Genomic DNA, 22978 nt, shown 5'->3' on the forward strand with positions numbered 1-22978 from the left:
CATTTTTGGAAATTATACTGCTGAATGTATTAATTTATATCCACCAAGAAATCCATCCATATTGTAATCCTTATATTTTTTTTCCTTCAAATCAACTGTCCCAAGCAATAATTAGGTGCGATCTAGATATGGGTTATCTAGATACAAGTGTTTTCTGGATTCTTTTGAGAGAATACCTTTCTATTAATTCAAAAGGGGCCAGCCTTTCTTTCTTTTCTTAAATTTATTTATTTTTTTGGCTGCATTGGGTCTTTGTTGCTGCGCGTGGGCTTTCTGTAGCTGTGGCAAGCAGGGGCTACTCTTCCTTGTGGTGCACAGGCTTCTCATTGCGGTGGCTTCTCTTGCTGTGGAGCATGGGCTCCAGACCTACGGGCTTCAGTAGTTGCAGCACGCAGGCTCAGCAGTTGTGGCTTGCAGGCTCAGCAGCTGTGGCTCACAGGCTCTAGAGTGCAGGCTCAGTAGTTGTGGCACACAGGCTTAGTTGCTCTGCAGCATGTGGGATCTTCCTGGACCAGGGATCGAACCCATGTCCCGTGCCTTGGCAGGCAGATTCTTAACCACTGCACCACCAGGGAAGTCCCCAGGGCCAGCCTTTCTGAATAAAATACCAGGAGATCACTCAGATGTCTCTAGCACAGTTAGAAAAACATCAGGCTCCGAGATAAGTTTTCCTGCATTTGGTCTGGTGATGAGCCATTCAAAACCCCCAAAAGCAGCCCAGAAGTCTGGTCAAGATCAGAAACCAGCACTCCCAGGTTTGGTAAGATCTAAGCTGCTGCTACCACCTTGAATAACAGACATTTTTAGGCCAGTACTTCAAAGAGGGGTCTAACACCCAGGACAACCATCCTCACCAGTGTTCAGACACGAAGGGAAGGAGATCCTAATCTACAGTCCTCTTCTGCCCTCCTGAGGCTAAGAGGCAGGAAGGGTAGAAGTCTGATGCCCACCCTTCCAAAGCAAAGGGAAAATCAGCCCACCAGAATGGATACCTGGCAATGATGAATGGGAAAAGTCAGTACCTCTTTCCTCTTTTCTGTAAATTCTTACTCTATAAGGGCCTACAACATTTAGGTAGATACTGTCCATATTCCCTGTAAAAAGTAAAGAAAGCCCACAATAACAGTTTCTACAAAATCCTAAGACATGAAATACACGAAACCAGAGCTGTCTGGCACAGAGCAGCTTGAACTTGGCTTTCCCGCACCGACTTTATAAAGTCCTCAATTCCACACACAGTACACAAACAGTGAAACGCCATGGCTCCCGAAAACAGCTCCATAAAAAGAGAATGCAGTTTTCAAAACCTTGATACCAACACTGCCGCTCAGGGCTTCAAAAGCCTGACCACCTTAAATATTTGTGGTTTCGATCTGGCAGCATCTCTGAAACTAAACACATACACTTTCTCAGTGTAAGTCCGCTCACTGTTAACTGCATACCACTTAGGGAACAGGAATTCAGGAGAGCGTAACTGTGTAATTAGGCTCCAACACAACTGAGCTTTTGATTTCATATCTTCATACTTCTGAAAACTCTCTGCTGCTCCAAGTTTGGCAATCCCTCCAAAACCCAGTCAGGTCAGAAGTGTGAAAAGGAGCAACAGTGAAGTGACAATTTAAGTTCCATGCTACTGGCAGGTCATAGGACAAACAGCTGGGGACAGAGCTCAGAAGACCTTCTTCCCTCCAGCCCTGGAACAGCCCTAGAATTCACATGGCGGCAGCAGAACCCTGGCTCTGCAGACCACTCTTTGTACAATGTTTCCATCCGGCAACCTCTGACAACCTTGCAGGCTTCTGAATGTATTTTTTCAAGGGAGAACAGCAGCCAAAGATCTCCTCTGGAGCTAGTTTCAAAGTGGGCTGAAAGATGCCAACAGTAGAGAACTACCAGTACAAGAGCATTTGAAGGCACTAAGGTCCGCTGGTGGGACTCCTAAAGTAGGTGGATCTTATCCTGATGGGTATGCTCTTTGCCCCTCCAAATGCTCAAAGCAAAGGAAAAAGGGCGGGGCAGTTATCAATGGGAGAGAAAGGCAAAGAGGGGGAAAACTGATATTGAAAAGCATGCTTGTGCGCATGCTTGTGCCACATACATGCACACACAGGGTCTCAAATATCCCCTGACCAGAGTTCTGTATGCTTTCTTAAAGGTTTTCCTTAAAATAACTTGAGAAATTCAGTGGAGTCATTTTTCTCCACTGAGAACTTCTACCTTGACTTCCTACAAAAAACTAAATACTGACAATGGAGAAAAGGATACAAGGGTTTTGTAACATTACTTTCACTTCCCTAACAAGGTAAAATACAGAATGCAGACTGAAAACCCCCTCTTTCTATGTCCTCAAATGAACTGAAATCTTTCACAACTGAGGTACTTGATGCAGCTTCCCATGACCTAGAGACATTTTAAACTTTTTCTTTTTCCGCTGAGTTGGGTCTTCATTGCTGAGCACAGGCTTCCTCTCGTTGTAGCGAGCAGGGGCTACTCTTCGTTGTGGTGCGCGGGCTTCTCGTTGCGGTGGCTTCTCTTGTTGCAGAGCACGGGCTGTAGGTGCGCAGGCTTCAGTAGTTGCAGCTCGCAGGCTCTAGAGCACAGGCTCAGCAGTTGTGGCACAAGGGCTTAGTTGCTCTGCAGCATGTGGGATCTTCCCAGACCAGGGCTCGAACCCGTATCCGCTGCACTGGCAGGCGGATTCTTAACCACTGCGCCACCAGGGAAGTCCCAAGACATTTAAAAGAAAAACTTCCAATTCACCAACCTGACCCCTGATGTGGACAAAACCAGGGACACTCTACCAGGGATGGGAATGGCACCACGTAACAGGAGAATCCTCATCTCCCTCTGATGCCCATGGCTGGCACAGTGTCAGTGTGTCTGGAAGCCATGACTCAGTAGAGCTGGGGTCCTGACTTCCTCCCCTAGCACAATGGTGGATCTCACAGTAGCAAAATAAGAGCAGAAGAGTAAAACATCAGCAGTTGAAATGGCTTCCAATTTTAAGACCAGAGACAAGGTTCAATCAGTAGGCCAAACCAAGGGTGAAACTTTCCCCTTTATGCCCTACCAACCCCATTCCCCAGCCAGTGACCCCACAGGAATCACTCCAGGGCAACGGCTTCCACAAGCTGAACGCTTTCTAAGAAATGCAGCACACATGAACACAGCCACTCATCAGAAGGCAGACTTACCGCCTCTCCCCGTTGTGCTCGAACTTGATTCTGACGTCACTCTGCCAAAGAAATGATAGACAGGTCAGCGGGTTCTCTGGCGTGTGTCACTCCTGCCCTTCCCAGGTAAGCCTCAGGCAGTCCTTTAGCAACCTTAGGCAGACATCCCTGATGGCTCCTGTTAGAGCTTCTCTACCCCGACAGGCATTCCTTTCAATGAGTTCTAACCTCAGCGGCAACAAAGCTCTTGGGACAAGATCCTTTGGTGGCTGCCCCAGCTCAGGTGCTCTGCTCTGACATATCATTTCTAAGTTCAAACACTCTCTATTTCCACAACTGGCTCTGGAGTTTCTCCCACTATACCACCACCTCCTGGCCAGGACACCGTTCCTTCTGGGCTGATGTAACTAGACGGAAAAAGAAGTCTTAATACTGATACTTCCTAGCTCTACGACCACAACCAAGTTACTTATCCTCTATAAGTCTTAGTTTTTCCATCTGCAGAGTAGGGCTAAACATACCTAATTCACAGAGTTGCTATGAGAACTAAACGAGAAAATATAAGTAAAATACCTAATACATAGTAGACATGCAATAAATGGTTGCTGCTGCTACTAATGATTTCCACGATCCTTTCAAGGCTGCCCTCAGTGGGAGTAAAGTGGCACTCTGGACAAATACCTTATAATTGTCCCCAGCTCTAGCCTAAATGACCATCATGTGTACCCTATAAGCTCCAGGAGGACAGGGATCATGTCTCTCTTGTTTCTGTAGCTTCAGTGACAGCAAAGGTAATAGTATATATCTGTGCTTACAATATTTATTAAACGGATTAATTGATTGAAGAATAGAGTTGGGTGTAAGTGTCAGAAATTAAGACGAGGTAGGAGTGTTAGAATGTTAAGGAACAAATCAGGGAGGACGAGAGATACTGTAAAGGGCAAGCAAACAACCTGAGGGAGTTAAAAATGACAGGAAATGGGAAGAGATATAGAAGAAAAGAACAGGTACATGGGAAAAAGAAAACTAAGATAGTCGGGAAACCAACAAGTAATAGAGGGGGAGGTAAGAAAGTTCATGGTCAGTGAATGAAAATTATACTGAGATTGACAAATTAAAAAACTGTGGCTTGGAAGAAAGAAGAGGGCTTCAGAGTATCTGAAGATGAAGAACATACAGCAGACAGAAAAGATGACAGAAAAGGGAGAAAGTTGAAAGGTAGGGTGGGTGCACACAGGACATCCTTTTCCCAAGAGATTGGGAGGCTAGAATTCCCTTCCAGTCAAATGAACTAGACTGGTGTTTCTAATTTACACTCTAAAAATTATTGAGGACCCCAAAAAGCTTTTGTTTATGTAGATTATATCTACTGATATTTGCCACGTTAGAAATTAAAACTGAAAAAATTTAAATTTTATTTAAAAATAATTAAAAACCGTTATGTGTTAACATAAATACATTTTAATTAAAAAAACTTTAAAAAAGTGAAGTGAGAGAATGCCAGTCTCTTTAATGCATGGCTTAATAGGAGACAGCTGGATTCTCATATCAGTTTTTGCTTTCAAACTGTTGTGATAATACGTATTGTGTAGCCTCTGGAAAACTCTACTGTACATTCTTAAGAGTATGAGGGTATAAAGGGCAAGGAACATCTTAATACTATTATGAAAATAGTTTTGACCTGAGGGACCCTCAAAAGGTTCTTGAGAACTTCCTAGGGGTCCTAGAACACACCTTGAGAGTCAATGAATTAAAATATAAGAATACAGCCTCTAACTCACTATTTTAAAGACAGGGAAATGGAGGCTCAAAGAGCTTCATGACCCTGAAAAGCTCACATACTAAACAGTGGACAGCAAAGCTCCCCTGAGGAGCAGGCCTGCGATGTGACAACTTTTCAACCTACAGCCCTGAGACAGCCCTTTCATCCTTTGATATAACATATGGGCCACTGGATCCCATTACTAATAATATGACAATAGTTAACATTTACTGAGGATTTACTATATACTAAGTCTTGTTCTAAGCATGTTACATATATCAATTAAACTAACCCTCACAACAGGTACTATTATTGTGTCTATTTTACAGGAGAACCTAATTTACAATGAAGTTAAACAAGTTCTCTCAAGATTATAATGCTTTAAAAGAAGCCCAGATATGCTACAACTTAAGTGTCACACAGGCAAGGGAGATTTATTTTACTCACAGATGCAGGGCTTCAATGGGAGCACTGAAAGAAGGAAACTATCAAAGGATCTTTTGAGACCTTACTTTTCAGAACTCATGGAGGAGATGGAGTAATAATGGAGCCAGCATCGGGAGACCAGGGGAGCAATCATGCAGGAAGCTATGGGGCCTGGGGAACCAGTAGGGGAGGCTCTGGCTGAGGCTGTGCGTAGGTGGAGATGGAGGAGGTGGCATGGGAAGGCAGTGTGCCCCCTCTGGTGTGCGTTCCAGGTGAGAGAGACTGTGTGTGTATGTGTGCACATGCGCGCGTGAATATGAGCGCACAAGCAGAAAGATGAGGCACTGCTGCAGAGGAAGTTATCATGGGGCTTCAAGGTTTGCACGAGTGACAGCAGTGTTTTCACTGTCTTCTTTTTCTCCTTCCCCTGAACTACTAAGCAGTTCCCGTGGCAAGGCCCTCCGAAGCACAGTGCCTGCAACACGCTGCCGCATCGGACATGCTGTCTCCAGCTTCCCATGCTGTCCGGTTCCACAACTAGCTCTGGAGTACCCCAAGTGCTCACCGCAGTTTGCAGTCCTGTCTGTCCCTACAGCTGGGTTACCACTCCTTTCACCTCCTCCTGCTCACAGCCCAGCACACCTTGGTGTAGCACTCATTATTATTATATTTTATTAATCGATTCTATTTTTAGAACAGCTTTAGAGTTACAGAAAAATTGAGCAGATAGAGCAGAGAGTGTCCATATACCCTTCTCCCCCCTCCACCCCCCAGTTTCTCCTATCAGTAACATTAGTATGGTGCATTTCTTTTTGTTACAACTAATTAACCAATACTGATGTGTTAAATAAAGCCCATAGTTTATTCAGATTTCCCTTTTTTCCTGTTGATTAAAAAAAAAAATTTATTCCTCTGTTGATTTTTATCTAATTTTTTATAGTAATAAAAAACACATAACATAAAAACACATAACATAAAAACACATAACAATAGCTCTCATTCTAAACTGGGGCATTATATTTAGATGCACCTATGAAGGAATCCCCTCTGTCCCTTTGTGGGACTGAAGGAACTAAATTTATTTCATCGTGGGCCACAATCCAAATACTATTCTACTTGAATTTAGTGAGAAAGGGAATTAAACTTTTGCCTCAAACCACAAATCACTCCTACTCAAGACTAACCTAGCCTGTGATTAGTAAGCAGTGTAAACAAAGACGCCTAGCCTTCTGAATCCCTTGTCTGATGTGGCTACAGCCTTTCCAGAGCAGGATGCAGGCCCATGACTGGCTTCCATGTACCACATGGTGTGCCCAAATCTGCCAAGTTCCTAAATCTGAGTGACCCCTGTCAGGCTGACTAGAATAGCCATAGATAAGAAAGTTCAGATAAAGCTAACCAGATTCAATTCCTTCCTGCCCACCATCCTCCTTGCCCCTCCGAGGCATTTCGCACTGGTAGCCGCGTCCTCTGTCGTGAGGTTCTCTCCTCTTGCCCTCTGTGACTCTATCCCAAGCCAGGGAACCTGCCACCACTCTAACCACTTCTGCTTCTTCGCTGGTTCCTCTTCCTCATGCCGTCTCACACCCCTCCCCCAACATGTAACTGTGCCTCAATGTTTGGACTTCTGGCCTCTGGATTTCTCTCCCTCTTCTCACATCTTCTCCTCGGCAGGAATTAAAAAATCAGGCAACCTCTAAATAGAAGATTCCCAAATCTCTATGTCCAGCCCCGATTTCTCAAGCGAAACCTCAGCTGTCTGCCACGGATACAAGGCAGACAAGTCATTGTTAGGAATGCAGCACTAGAGTCAAACTGTCTGGCTTCAAATCCTGGCTCTATAACCTCCTTGTTGTAACCTTGAACTAATCTCTCTGTGACTCAGTTTCCTCATCTGAAAAGTGAAAATAGTGACAGTATCTATCTCATCGAGTTATCAAAATAATTAAATGAAATAATTGGATAAAGATATGAGAAAAGTTCCTGACATATAATAAGTGCTCAAAAAATGGTAATACAGGTCCTTTATCCTTTAGCCAAAACCCTTGGGGCCGAAAGTGTCTCAGAAAGCACTTTTGGATTTAGAGAGGTAGCGGTACGTGCTCTGTGCGTTAAGCGATGCCCCTCCGGGGGAGGTGTCTGGGCAGCACGCCACGGCAGAGCAGACCGCTCAGAGGCATTCCGTGCACCCCTCTGCGCTGCTTAGCCTCTCCTGAAGTTAGTCTGGGGTTCTGTAACTACTTCTGACCGGCAGCTGGGAACAAAGTTGCGTTCTACACTCTCTTCCCTGGTGTGCCAGGTCAGTGGAGCCACTGTCAGTCAGGGTCCTTCAGTGACTGTGGGGAACGCTGTCCTCCCCTTCCCTGTGCTGGCCATATCTGTACAGTCACTAAGATTTAGGGTTTACCTGTTAGGAGCAAAAGCTAGTTTTTGTATTGAAAAGTATGAATATTCACAATTAGTCAAATAAATAAAGACTGTAAATAGCCCTGTGTCCATTCAGGCCAAGTTTTGATGCCAAATGAATTTGCTGCAAATTTTAAAATAAATAAATAAAATTTAAAAAACACCTTTTAGTTTACAGTACTCTCTGGATTTTAGAGTTGCAGATAAGGGATTGTGTACCTGCAAAAGCAATATACACACATACCTGCATACACTCTCAGAGTATTTCACTGTAATCACAAACTCAACCTAGCCATGTGTGTCTGCATCAACTACCCTCCCGAACTAGTCCCCCTTCTCAGTGTTGCCATTTCTAATACTGACTACAGGCTCAAACCTCTGACTTCTGCTTGATTCTTTCTTTCTTTTCCCTTTCTCACAGCCAGACAGCAAGTTCCAATTCTCCCCTCCAGGGACTCCAGTATGAGACTCTGCGTCCCATTCTCTCAGTTGTCACTCTTGGAGCCCCTTTCCCCTCCTGAATTCCTGAAGCAGCCTCTGTACTTCTCAGCTCCCCCCTTCCAGCACATTCTACATTCCTCCACAGTTTCAGTCATCTTAACCACCGCTTTCACCACATCCCTTCTTTGTTCAAAAAGTAATCAGTGATACCCATGACCTATGGAATAAAGTCTAAGTTCTTTACTATCATTCAAAGCCCTCTGGAATTTAAGCTCACTCAGTTTACCTAATCATCTCACACTGTTTGTTCTCAAAGGGAACCCTTTCTCCAGCCAGATCAATGCCCACCCTATTTCCTGAAAGATGCCATATTCATTCCTTCCCCTAGGCCTTTAATAATTCAGCTTCCCAACCTGGAGTGCCATACTTCCTCCTTTCCACCTAACTAAACTCTTATACATCCTTCACTGCCTGGTTCCAGTGCCACCTCTTCCAGAAGTGACTCCATAACTCCTTCGGCCCAAGTTCATCTTTCACTTTCCTGGCCTCCTGTGGCTCTCAGTATCTGTACCATATATTTAGGCATATAGTCACATCCTAGCTTAGTTTCTTTTTTTTTTTTTTTTTTTTTTTTAACATATTTCTCATTTCTCATAAGACTGCATGATTCCTAGGGTACAGGGAATATAACTTATATTTCTTTGTCTAAGAAGGTTGAGTATAGGCCCATGTTGAACTGAATGGAGAGGTGCCACAGCTGCTGAGAAAAAAGTTCTAGTACAAAAATTCCGATCTAGGCAGGTTCAAGTCCCCTGCCCACCAGAGCTAATTTGGTGAAAGGAAGAGTGAGAGCCATGCCCAGGAGAAGGACAGTGCAGGCCTCCAGGCTGAGCTACAGATTTGGGAACTCAGGGGGCAACAGGAGTAACCAACGATACCAAACTTAAGTAGACATGACCTTCTCAAAGTTTGAACTCAACAACTGAACATGTAACCCAAGAAGACTCCCAAGAATTCAAAAAAAACCTTTATTAAACAAAGGTTTGTGAACCTTTGACCTGGCAAAGGCCCCAGCTAGCCATTGTCTCTGGTGCCCGCTCTCTGATTCTGCAGTGCTCCCCCTCCCTGTAGTTGCTATATACCTTTGGCTCCCACATCTCTGGCACTGGAGTCCTTATTTTGCCAAAGAAAGTAAATAAATGAGAAGCAAAGAGCAACAAAAATAATTTTATTTGTGTGACTCAGGAAAGTCCTAAGAGATCAGTGGAAGAGGTGATTATAAAGCAACCCTCTTCCCTACCCTAATTCTTTCTATATCCCCAGTCCCAGCATTGTGCCTGGCATGCAGCAGGGGCTCAGTGAGTATCTGAATAAATCAATGATGAAATAGTGTATTAGTTATTTACTGCTAGTTAATAAACTACCACACACAAAAAGGAAGTTTCTTACAAAATAGAATATGAGGCTTGTATGCTGTATTATGTTTTATTTTCAAACTAGCCAGCCTATCTTATCAACAACCCTTGAAAGAGAAAGGAAGTCCTGAAGAGTCAGGTCTATCACAGTAAAAGCAAAAGGCAGTCTGCTCAATCACTGACCCTGTGGAGGAACAGCTCCTAGAATTCTCCTCCTCTATAACTGATAGCCAAGAGCCTGCCCTTCTAGTGCTTGCTATGAAGAAAGCAACTCTTCCATTCTTAAGCACCCACTAGTGATCATCTGGAGGGTCAGACCCAGACCCTGGGCTCTGTTCAAGCCTCTACCTACCACCGTGATAAGATTCAAGGGAAACAGGAATCCATGGTAATAAGGATTCTATTTTTTCTTCTACTGGGACTTTCATATATCAGGTTAGCTTCATAAGTCTGCAAAGGACCATCTGATAGATAGTAATGTCAAATCCAATAAAGGTAGAAAACCGTAACCCTTTCAGTTCCATGACAATCTGCATACTTCTGGTTAGAAGCTTTCACTAGCGCTCATACCCACAATGCCCGAACATAACAGAAGTGATGTAGTCACTACCACTTTACACCCGTACCTTGTTTTACAATGTATAAAATCTTTTATACTCTATGATCTTACAACAACTTTCAGAGGTAGACACTATGCCTGTATTTTCAGATGGAAAAACTGAGGTTTAAAAAGGTTATCAGACTTACACATGGTAAAATTACTGTGACCGGGACAGACGATCTGGGTTTGCTTCCTGGCTCTACTTAATATCTTTGCATAAGCACTTTGTAAACTTTAAAGTATTATACACATGCTTATAGTTTAGCTTATAGTTGTTGTTATTGCTGTTAACTGTTGTTGTTGGAAGCACTCTCTTAAACTGTAAAATCCCATGTTAATGGATTATTAACAACTCAATGACTTCTGGGCCAGTGCTCCTTTCACTACATTAAGCTGTCGCCCTCACAGAGAAATAGCACCTGTTGATAAAGGACTGTTAGTTGATGACTGCTAAAGGGTCTGCCCTTCATGGCCTATAAAACCATCCACAGGCCCCAGCTGAGGATGTGCCACACATATCTAAGAACATGCAGCCAGCTCTAACCGGCTGCAGGCTTCCAGGGACCTAATGTCCAGGTGGGAGAATACAGAGAGCGCAGATCCTAACTCTTAGCAAATAGTTGAATAACCAAGCGCCTCATACCCCTGTACTTCCGTAGCTGCTCAGAATGCTTAGTTTTTCTCAAATGTATTCTCTTTTTCAATTAATTGCCTAGCTTGTTTACTCAGGGAAGAGGATATCTGAAGTCTTGCCAAGCAGAGGTATTAAATTACGATTTCCCGTTCTTCCAGGCCTCAGCCCCCACACGATTCTGTCAGTGAACCCCCAGCTCCTGTGGCATTCCTTGCTGTGCCAAGCTTGAGCCCCATGAGGCTATGACAATCTCAGCGCTGCCATTCTCACTCTGAAGCGCTGCTTGCCTCTGCCAACATCATTCCATCCCTGAACAAACCACCTTTCCCGGTGGCCAAAACACTTGGGTACTTTCAACTGGGACTCTGCAATTTGAATCTTTAGCCCAATTTGACATTTCTTAGACCAATTTGGCATCTCTTAGCCATTTACATTAGGTTTTTATCTTTCAGTCCTCTCTCCTCCTAAGCATGGACCTTCTGACAGAAGAATTGCTACTGGAGAAAACCGTTTAATCCTATCCTAGGCCCAAGCAAACAAAAACAAGAATTTTTCAAAAGGGAATTCACTGTGTAAACTGTAAAGTCCTACGTTAACAGATTATTAACATCTCAAGACTCAGGCTGGGCTCTTTTCATTACATTGAGCTGTAAACACTTCTCCCCCTAAATGTTCCCACCATCCCCATCTCACCCCATCCTTCCTTGGAAATGCAATCACTGAGACTCTCTCTCTCCTTCTGCTTTCACGATTTTGCTGAAGACTATTCCTCCTGGTCAGAAGCTGAACATCTGCTATACTTCCCAGGAGAGACCATTCTACAACCTTGACTTTATTAAGGGGAGAAGCTATTTTGACATTTTCATTGCCCTTTTACCCAATATTAGCATAAAACTTTGAGCTTCAATTTCTAAACAGCCATGCTAGTTCCAAGCTTCATATTCCCCCCAGATCCCCATGCCCCCTGGAATAGACTCTTAGCTGGGATTCCCACTGATGAGCTTATCACAATGCATAGAAACTCATGACCTGTGTGGTGGAACGAATGTACCAAGGAGAAGTACACATCTCCAAGCATGTACTTAATTTCTTGCCCAACAAATCAACAGTCTCTTATACAGTATATAAAGTTGTGCTATCCAAGACAATAGCCATTAGCCATATGTAGCTATTTAAATTAATTAAAATTAAATAAAATGTTAAATTCAGTTCCTCAACTACACTCGGCAGTACAAATATAGAACATTTCTATCATCACAGAAGTTTACTGGACAGCACTGACCGAGGTTGCTTATGAATAATACTGTTGTGAGAAATGGTGACAGCACACAGGTAATGAGTAACCAGTGCTCCCTGCAAATCCACTAAAACTATTTGTCCAGGAAATGAATTCCACACTCTTCCAGCACTAGTAGATTTAAAAGCACATTTTAGCTTTAACGGGTAATTTTGTTCCTTACCAAAAATTTCTTTTTCTCACTGGCCCCTGCACATGAGCTTGTTGTTACTGTGGGGCTGTTCAGAAGGGCTGAGCTGCTGCTGTTGTGTTTTTTCTTTAAAAACAAAAAAACTGAGGTTAATAATTTGTATCCTTCATGCAACAGATAATGTTTGACGATATTCAAGTAAACTGTGGGTCCAAAGAGCTAGTACCGCTTGTTAAGATTATTTCCTCTATACTAGTCAATCCTTTTCACAGGCTTCTACCTTCATAACCACTGCCTTCACCCCAATAACACAGCAGCAGGCATGGTAAAAGATCAGGATTTTTCTTATAATAGCTTTTAGGCCTAAACAGGAATCCTAAAAGGTAATCTCCCTTCAAGGAATGATCAGAGACCACTCCACCCCTCCTCTTCTCGGCAGAGTCCCTTTGGGCCTTCCAACTCAAGAAAGTTTCCCCTTTTCACCTACTAACTGACATCCACGCTAATAGTCCCATTTGGAGAAAGATCAGCTGACTGGAGCAGCGTTAACAAGCACACTCCACATAGGAAGACAGGAAGGAAAGTGAGGTCATTAGGCTCAAGCCTGGGGGAGGGGATTCACTTCTGGTAAAATGCTCCTTCCAAAAGCAGCTTTGAATAGAAGTGAGTTACAGCAAGTGAGAACCCACACAATTAGAATAATGTATGAAAACAGTACAAGAATGGGCCCTATTCTGTTGTTCCCTTAGTTCTGTAAGGTAAACACAAAAAATAAAAGCAGCTTTCTAAACTATTCCTTATGTTGTAACTGAAACAAAAGGACTTGGGGTCCCTAGTTTTCCTAAAGGCAGGAAATACTCTGGGAGGCTATATCTAGCCAACCTCAGACAGAAAAAGTTCTAGTCCCTTATACTTTCTCCAGGAACCAAGAGTACTTCTGAAGAATTCGTAGACAAGGTGCAAATGAGGAGAGAGAAGGTTAGCTGATAACGAAGAGAACCACAAGGAAGGATATCATCAAACACACCAAACTCAGCCATCTGATACCCACTAGGAAGGAAAGCTCCCCGTCACTCACTCCTCTCTGTGGGCCAAACGGCCTAGGCAACAGGGAGGTCAGTGACACTGGAAGCGAGAAGAAGGTTCTCAACAGCGCACAAGTTTAAATGTTAACAAAATAGAAGCTGTTTTCCTAAAGAAGCACACAACTCTCAATAAAACAGGCACTCTCAACTACCTGAGTTAATGGGGGGAAACAACTGTAAACAACAATAACAAAATCACTCATTGTTACTTTCAGTATATGTTGTTTTATTAAATAAATTTCCCTTCCTAATTACATTTTAAATAAACCAATACTAAAATTAATTAATTTTTCCTGAGTATATACTGTAAGATAGCTAAAAAGTTTCTGAGTTAGGGATCGTGAATCTGGATAAAATATTTGCCAAATGATCAGTAAAGGAAAAAGTATACGAATACTGTCCCCATAATTAGCGAAGAAATTATTCTTACTCTCCACAGATGAAACACTATTTACAAGGTGAGATGCACAAGGCATTGGGACTCCAGATCACGACCCACACCTGGTTAGTACATATCACTTACCATTTAACACACTGTTAAGGGAAGGGACCAACAGCATTCAAGCCTGTATCAGAGTATCATTGGCTTCTCACATATTTCCCACCTGAAAACCCCTCCCCAACAAATTTAGTTAACAGCCATGGCTGCACACACCTGCCTATTTGGGTGACCCGTTTCTTTGTTCTTCATGGTCTCATATCCAGGCACCCGGGGACGTCGGCTCATCTGGAGGGCCACCAGATCCTTCATGATTGAGTTCAATGCCTCCTGTTCGTCTGCAAAGAAAGAGAGCACGTGGGCTAAGGTACTTTAATACAGACCACAGAAGTACTTTCACAAATTATATGACTAATACTCAGGGAGTTCTGCCCAGGTGAAATGAGAGACCCTGTAACTATAATCACATGAATTTGCTATCTGTGAAAAGTAGATAACTGAGGTCAGACTATGGCGATTTGAATTTTAATGGATTCTTAACAGCTCTCCAATCAGATTTCTGGCAGCAATACCTACCAATTCACTGGGGGCAAGGGAGGTGTTCAAAAAGACCAATTCTTCCAGTGCCAGAGAAACTCAACCAGGAAAAATAGATGAAAAGTTGGAGTGAAGAACAACACAGCACAGTGTAGCAGGGTACTGAGTGAAAAGATGAATTCATGGGAGAGCTGATTATGGGACAGAGTCAGTCAGACTTATTCCTAAACTATCGTACACAGGAGAGCATACTTAAAAGGTACCAAACAAGGACCTCAGGTCGCTGCTTTGAACAAAAGTTGCTTTACAAGCCTAGCCTCTGAATGCCCCCTCCCAACTCTTTACAAGTTTATAGGCCTTCTGCTTCCCACAGGGAAGTCAAAAGGCAGTTCTATTGTTTTTCTTCCCTAACTGACCAAGCAATGCATTGTCTCTGCCTTACTGGTATTACTTTTAATCCCCCTTTCTTGACATAGCATAGAGCACTAGAGTTCTCATGCATTGAAGACAACTGGCCAAAACCCAGAACCTAAACCAGCCCAATTCCATGTTTTGCAAAATCCTCCTAGGTCCTTCAAGAGATCCTTATCTACTCAAATAGCACTGGGGAGTTGGAAATAAATCTGCTGATCTGCAAAGAAACATGAGGAATGAGCTGTTACACTTGCTTTAGTGACAAATGAGTCACTTAGGGACTTGCGGCACACCTTAAAAGAAGTACAAGACTCCACCCACAGAGTTTGCCTATCTTCTGCGCTTTATCACTGTCCCTTGAAAATATTCTAACACCCTGTGGAAAGGAAAGAGCAGCATGGAGTATAGGAAGTAAAGCGGCGTTATTTGCCTCTCCCCTCTTCCTAGACCAAATCTGCTCGGGTGCCCTACATGCCCTCTGAGGAGGTGCAGGAAAGGAAGGAGAAGGGTGCCCCTGAAGAGATTTTTGTCTGCTCAGAAAAGTAGAATTAGATTTAAGACTTGCAGGAAAAACACCAGTAAAGTAGCTTCCCAACTAATTCCACTTCAAAATACATACAAAAGTATGAGAGTGATATCGTTGTAGTATGAAAAGAATGAGGTAAATGAGATAACGAATGAGGAAGTGGGTGTCTACAGAAAGACATCTGTCAAAATTAAAACACATACATCCCATCAATTATTTTATACTTTCTCACAATTTACCTATAGGCTCCTTAAAGGGAACTTGCTTGGTTTTTGTTTTGTTTTTTAACCTCCCAACCAAGATTTTAAAACTAGAGCATAACATCTAAGCTAGGATGACTAGCTTATATATATGTATAACACATATATATAGGCTTATATACTAAATTGGCTTATATATCATTAAATATTACATATGTATAAATTTATTGGGCCAACTGTAACAGTAAATTGGGGTCATCATGATTATGACTAGGTGGGTGTTTTCTGAGGAGCATTCAGTGATAGTCCTAACAGCAGAATGCATGTAGTTTTCAGTATCAAGGTAATCAGCCTTAGAATTGAGAATTTCAGTTGTCTCAACTCAGATATTGAAACAAGATGGATGTGAATATACACACACAGACACACACACATGCTTTTCAAGTCAAATCCATGACAAGTATGACTAAAGAAATTGTTTCTAATTCTGTATAAGATGATGCTATTATAAGAGCTGGTTTATCAGGTTGACAAATTCTGTTTCCAGGAAGCTAACCAATGCCTGGCATTACTTAATGGATAAAAACTTGTTTGGTAGTTCCAGTGCTGAGAACACACTAGAGGAATGGTTTGGTTCTATCTCTTGAAATCTGGGACAACTGACACAAGTGAAACAAAGTAATAGAATCTGATTTTGTGTCAAAGTTGCATATACTTCTAGAGGCAAACGGGTTCTTTTTTTTTTTTAATAAATTTATTTATTTTATTTATTTATTTTTGGCTGCGTTGGGTCTTCGTTGCTGTGCGCGGGCTTTCTCTAGTTGCGGCGAGCGGGGTCTACTCTTCGTTGTGGTGTGCGGGCTTCTCATTGCAGTGGCTTCTCTTGTTGCGGAGCACGGGCTCTAGGCGCGCGGACTCAGGAGTTGTGGTGCACGGGTTTAGCGTGTGGGATCTTCCCAGAACAGGGCTCAAACCCGTGTCCCCTGCATTGGCAGGCGGATTCCTAACCACTGTACTACCAGGGAAGCCCTGGTTCTTAAACTGATACTTCAAACTGAGAACATGGATAAAGACAGGAAGCAAATCGAGTGGTTCTTTTAGGCATTTCTTCCTGGATTGGGATTTTAACTGAATTATCTGTGCTACCGTACGCATTCCTTAAAAAATAAAAACAAACAAACAAACCTTTTAAAAACAAATAGCAGCTTTCTTAGAGTGCAGTAGTCAGTTATATGGACTTTGGAGTCAGAAAGACCTGGCTTTAAGAGGCCTTAAACAAATTACTTATTCTCCCTAAACCTCAATTTCCTCATCTGTAAAATGGAGATAATAAAAGTATCATTACACAGAGTTGCTGTGAAACTTAAGGGAAAAAACAAACAAATAAACAAAAAACCTTACAAATTATTCCTCATGGTACCTAACACTTAGTAATGCTGAAAAAAATGCTGGCTATTATTATTAGCAATGGAGAAAAGGTTAATGTTGAAAAAAATGCTGGCTATTATTAGCAATGGAGAAAAGGTTAATGGGAAAAGACTGGAGGCCACAATCTATCCTAATATTTAATTGTATTTCTGAATTTTTATTATTAATCATTAACAACAACCATTTACTGAATACCTATCATGTATTATACATTAGACAGTTTTGAAAGATACTTTAAGGTATTCAAACTCTAGGGGTAAAAAGACAAAACACACAAATACAAGGTTACACAAATAAAGAGACTGAATTAGACAAGATACAAACCAGAATACATAAACACACGTGTAAAAAAATTTTTTTACAGTGTGAGTAGCAAGAGATTATATAGATGATTTTACAGAATAAAGAGTTTTCCAGAGAAGCAAGCTGTTCCATCTATGCAAGAGAGCTTTACAAATAAAGGAGAAGGACATGAAAGCAAGTGAGCGGTGGAGGAAAAGAAAAGAAGGTCAGGGACTGATCCTCAGTGAACAGTAATGCTGTCAAGTAGAGTAGGAAGAAGGTGTGCTGGTACAGAAGCCTTTAAGAGGATTGGGAAAAAACAAGAGTGACACCACAGAAGCTCAGACCAAAGAATAGCAGGGGCAGGCAGAGGCCAGGCAGGTCCAATAGGGTAGCAGAGGCAGAAACAATTTTACAGGGAATAGAGAAGCTGGAGATTAAAAGAAAATTGGAAGTAGTGGAAATCAACAATTCATTTATGAACTTTACACGTGAACAAGTTGAGGCAGAGGTAATAGTATGCTATAACCTTGAAAAGATTTCCGAAGGATGGGGGTGGTCTGACACACTTAAAAGCTACCAGAAAGAAGCACAGAGAAAGAAGTTAACTCTAGAGATTAGGAGGTTAAGGATCTAGAGGTGAGGAATATTCACAGAAAAAGAAAAGAAGGGATCTATGAAACAAGGTTTACAGTTCAGGCTTAAAAAGTGGAAGCTCTTCAGCAGTCTCAAGCAGACAGCTATCCGTAATTATCCAGCGGCGGCGTGTACTTTTCCTTCTCCCCATACCCTGACCTAAGGCATGGGGGCTGCCAGGCAACACACTCGTCTCTCATTAGTCCCAGCAGGAAGTCACTCTTCCAGACTGAGCTATTACTTCTATCTAAAAGCAGGGTCTGAAGGCACTCCCATTTACAAATTCCCTTGGCTAAAAACCCAGAAAAGTTTCCAGAAGCAACACGTCCTTCGATAAACATTGTTGTCCTGCATGATGCCAGACACTCACTCTTTTCCACATATACAACCCCCAAATTTAATCTTTGTTTTCATTTAACAAACTACTTCTTCACCTTGCTCTACCCAGCTCTGCCAGATCATCTGATCACACTGCTCACTCAGGAGACCCTGTGCTGCAGAGTGTCTGTGAGTCAGATTTTACTCTCTTACTGTTCATGACATGTTACATACCCGCACTGCCTCCACCCTCTCCATACCTGGGCAAACATCATTTCATAGTAAGTATAAGCAAAAAGGTCTGATCCTCAATTTACAAGAAACATTTTTCCTTTTTCCTTCAAGGCCCTGGTTGAATCTTTGCTAGATCTCAAAGTCAAATTTTGGTGTTTATTTTTCTGTTTCTGGGATATAACTGCCCTTCAATATTAACTGATGACTTAAAATTTAAACATACATATTATAAAGTAAGCTATTGCTTCCTCATAAAAGTCAATATATCACCATCATATTTTATTTTAATGGTTAATGAAATTAACCTTAGAGGTCTGAGGACTATAGGATAATGTATGTCAATCCCAAAACTACAGAATTGATCTCTCCCTCCTATGTACCTTTACAGTTTTGACGTAGTACCTATAACACCTCATTGCACTTATTTGTTTACATGTTTTTGGTTCACCTCACCTAACTGTAACTTCTTAAACACAGGATAAACGTATGTACAGGGCCTAACACTATATCTGACACATAAGAGATGCTCAATAAATGGGCAAAGAAAAAATGGATAGCTTACATAGTCAGAACCAAGAAAACTGCTTCTTCCTCTATGTATTCCCCTAAGTAACGCTAAGTTGGACTGATACTTACTTTTTACAAATGCCTAAAATTCAGTTTTAGAAACCAACCATCATTTTGTAAAGTATCAGAAATCTAGTCATGACATAGCCATATTGATTCGTTAAACTGTGATCCCAATTTCAATCAAAACAGTTGCTAACTATTTAGAGTATACACAGGTGGTCAGATTCTAGTCAAACTGAATTGAGATTGGTCTAATTGGGAGCTCCCAACAGCCTTGAAACCCTAGAGACACAAGGCATCTGTAAATCACAATGATTCTGACTTCAAACCAAGTTATCAAACTAGAACCACAATATCCTAAATTCTATACTCAGTTCATGATCGTTTCCAGTAACATTTCCAAGTTGTTGCATATTTTTCAGTAATACTTCCCACTAAATTTTAGATTGCATTTATAGAGTCCAAATAAACACTAGTAAATTAATCTTAGGTGTTATTAACAGCATTTGCCACTGTAATTACTAAAACTAGGAGAGAATTTTGGTGTGACCAAGAAAAAATGACCAGTCAAGCCCAAATTTTTTTTTATAACCACATAGTATCAAAGCCAAAAAAAAAAAAAAAAGACTATTTCCTATTATTTACAAGGATAAGTGTAATTTCCACTAGAAATTTACTGGGGCTAACAGCCAATACAAAATCTGACCTGTTTTCATTACCAACCCAAGTTGTCAAACAAGCTTGAGTCTGGGGCTTAGAACAGCTCAGGAAAATATGACTATTAACCAAGGAACCTGCAGGGCAGGGACTCAAATTAGTTTTAGTCCTTTCCTCACTGGGCTGGAGTTTAACAAGTATAAAAAAATATTAATAAGTCTATGCTTCTCTCTTATTACCACTTGAATTTATTTAGGACTGCATGCAGCAACTAAAGCATACTAACCTGGGAATTTGATTTTTCATCATTTATATCACCAAAATGGAAACTAGTATTTAAGAGAGACTGTGTGTCTGTGTTTGTACATATATGCTTGCTGAGCCCTATACAAAGCAAACTAAAGGCCAGGTTCTAAGAGAATTCAGTATCAGCTCTAATTGCATGTCAAGGTCATCTACTAAAAGGAAACCGAGAATGGTATGAGGGGAGAGTGCTGAAGAAAGCCAGGCAGTGGTTCTTAAGTCAGCTTGCCTAATATACTGCAACCACCAGGCAAGTTAATTCTCCCCTCACTGTCTCACTTTCTTCATGTAAAAACTGACATGGGGACAAATGGGAAGACACTGAGTTTTTGGTCCTTTTTCCTTTGGGGCTCTGGACCCTACCTATATAGCTCCTTTCCTCCTCATCATTGTCTCTCCGTATACTCACACACTTAAACTTTTTGAAAATATCTTGAAATGTGAAAACAGGCTGACATCTATTTTATTGTTAGGCATGAAACGTAGTCAACGCATCAGGACACTCTAACTGATTTAGCAGTTGAGAAAGTGGGGAGTAGGAGGTCTGCACACCCTCAAGTATTTCACACTCCCCTTTGGGACTTAAGACTGTCCCCGCAGGACAAAAAGGAAAGACTTAGAAAGATTATCGCAAGTGTAGGCTCACAAATCAATTCAAAGATTTAGTTCAATCATCAAATTCCAGAACACAAAATTAATGTGTGAAACCTGGGGAGGACAAGAAGAATTATGTGCCCCATTTATAGTAAATGTTCAATGAGTATTTGGTGAATTCTGTATTTAAATACCAGGCCTCACTGGGTTCCTTTTCTGCTTACTGTCACAGACGTTTCCCAGAAAAGCAAGCACTTCTGAAGTAAAACATGGGAAGGAAACAGTAAGCCCAACAAATGAACAAACCCATCTCTTACTGTATGAGGGGCAGCATGGAACAGAACAAGGTAATTCATTCAAAGCCAGAGTGTAAAGATGGGCCGCAAAAGAATATCTGCCCCATGTGACACAGCAAACATTTAACCTCCTACAAAAACGACTTGACCTTGCTATAGGGCAAAGCAAACATTAATGTTCCCTCTTCACAGATGCAATCAATGGCTGTGCAAATGATCTTTTTACTGACGTTTACCCCTTGATTATTTATGACAATACCAAATACTCTGCAAAACTTGCCACTGCAAACACTATCAAAATAACTGATCCAACAAGAGAAGCAAAGTACATCTAAAATGTTATTTGCTACTTAATCTAGTCCAATAGTCATTTGGTAAATTACCAAAAAGGACCTGAAATATAATTCAGTTCAAATGCTGCGTGTGGAAGACATTAAAAGCTTTTCTTAGATTACATCTTCACAACAGAAATTGCAAATATCGATTAAAAAGGAAATGATTTCATAGAGATTCTTTTCTGTAGTGAATGTTTCTCTCTTTCAAAAGTTACATAATTTCAAGGATACAGCTAGATTAAAATAATGGATGTAAAACACTGCAACAAGATTTTTCGAAAGGTAGGATGTGTATTATATCTGGCAGCCCGCGACCAATTCCTAACCTCCAGCAATCTGCGTGCAGCTCGCATTTCTCAACCGCGCGGTTGATAACAGTGATTGCCGTTTTAATCACCTCCCAACCTATCTCTCTGCACGCCCTCCCCCCTGCGCTGGGGCGCGCACAGGGCTCGAGAGCAAGCCCCGGGAACTCTCACAGGCCAGCCTGTGTGAGCAAAGGGAAGGAAATGACACAGGCAGGAAAAAAAAGCAAATCAAGGAAAAGACACAACAGCAGCTGGGCCTGCACCAGCCTCCAGCCCGGGCCCCACACTGCGCTCGCGCTCCCCCGCCCTCGGGCTCGCGGTCCGGCTCGCTCGGCCCGGAGCGGGCTGCCCCGCCGAGCAATGGCCCTCGACCCGCCGCCGCTTCCTTGGGATGCGCCGGCCGCGCTGCCCGGAAGGGGGCCGCCGAGTGGGCTCCGTCGGCCGGGGCCGCCCCAGCGGGCCGAGAAGCCAGAACCCCCGCCTGGGCCGCGGAGCCGCTAAGCCGCGAGCAGGGCGGGCGGGCGCCGGCGGTCCGCAGCCCCGGCCCGGCTGGCTGTCCATGCCTGTCAGGCGGCGGCCCAGGGTCCTCCTCCCCTCAGTCCGGGGCGGGGCAACGCGAAGCAGCGCGGGCACAGGCCGGGGCGGTGGCGACACTCACCCATGGTGGCGATGGCGGCGGCGGCGTCTTGGGCCCGAGTGTCACCTCCGCAGCCGGGGCTGCATGCCGGGGGCCCGGGCGGCGGGGACGGCAGCGGGCCTGGCTCCGCGCAGGGGGCGCGGGCTGCGCTCAGGGCCCCCGCCGCCTCCCCAGGCTCCGGCTCCGGCTCCGCCCGCAGCCGGGCGCTGTGGCATGGGCAGGGTGGCCCGCTACATCCCCGGCGCTCCTCGGCTCGGCCCAGCCCGGCCTCGGCGGCGCCGCTCGGCCCGCCCGACCGCCAGTCCCTCAGTCCCGCAGTCGCTCGGTCCGGCCGCCGTTCTCCACCTCAGGAACGCTCCGAAAAACAAACCGCTGGTCGCGCAGCTCGCCCCCTTGTCTGTCACTCACCCCAGCGCCCGCCAATCCTAGGCAACCGCTGGACCTTGGTACCACCCCCCCACTCACTTCACCAGCCAATAACAAGGAGGAAGTCGCTGCCCCTGCCACCCCTCCTTCCCCCCTGCTCTCTCTCCAACATCCTAACTCTCAGCCGCCAGCTAATCATCAGCACCACTTGATGAACCAATCCCGCCTACTCTCGCAGGATGCCAATAGGCGAAGGCAAGGCAGTTTCCGAGGGCTGTCTACCGCCTGCCAATCATTGAAACAGCGCCCGGTTCACTCCGCTGCTAGCCAATCACATAGAGGGCTCTGAGCACCCTCCTCTGCGCATCCCTCGCAGGCTTGCCCTCCCTCTCTCCCTGGGAGGTGTGGGTCGCTCCAATCACAGCTCGCGCTTGAGGCTCCGCCCACATTCCCACCTCCCGTCAGTCACCCAAGGCTCGGCGGGCGCGCGGGCTGGCGCGGTTCCCCGCCGGCTACTTTGGGGCTGGA

At 43.5% G+C, this 22978-nt stretch overlaps 1 protein-coding gene across 2 annotated transcripts in view; it reads right to left on the bottom strand.

Moving 5' to 3' along the window:
* MAP3K3 (mitogen-activated protein kinase kinase kinase 3) overlaps positions 1 to 22486 on the bottom strand; it is a 61623-nt gene extending 39137 nt beyond the window's left edge. Inside the window, exons 1-4 of one of the 2 annotated variants that reach the window (XM_059906649.1) lie at positions 22106 to 22486; positions 14026 to 14147; positions 12319 to 12411; positions 3195 to 3235 (exon numbers count right to left, since the gene is read on the bottom strand). In XM_059906649.1, the coding sequence (XP_059762632.1) occupies positions 3195 to 3235; positions 12319 to 12411; positions 14026 to 14147; positions 22106 to 22109 (260 nt within the window). In that variant the 5' untranslated portion in view covers positions 22110 to 22486. The remainder of the gene's footprint in view (positions 1 to 3194; positions 3236 to 12318; positions 12412 to 14025; positions 14148 to 22105) is intronic. The other variant, XM_059906650.1, reaches the window with a different exon arrangement.
* Between the last annotated feature and the right edge of the window lie 492 nt (positions 22487 to 22978).

Source organism: Balaenoptera ricei, chromosome 20, assembly GCF_028023285.1.
Source record: "Balaenoptera ricei isolate mBalRic1 chromosome 20, mBalRic1.hap2, whole genome shotgun sequence".
Taxonomy (NCBI): Eukaryota; Metazoa; Chordata; class Mammalia; order Artiodactyla; family Balaenopteridae; genus Balaenoptera; species Balaenoptera ricei.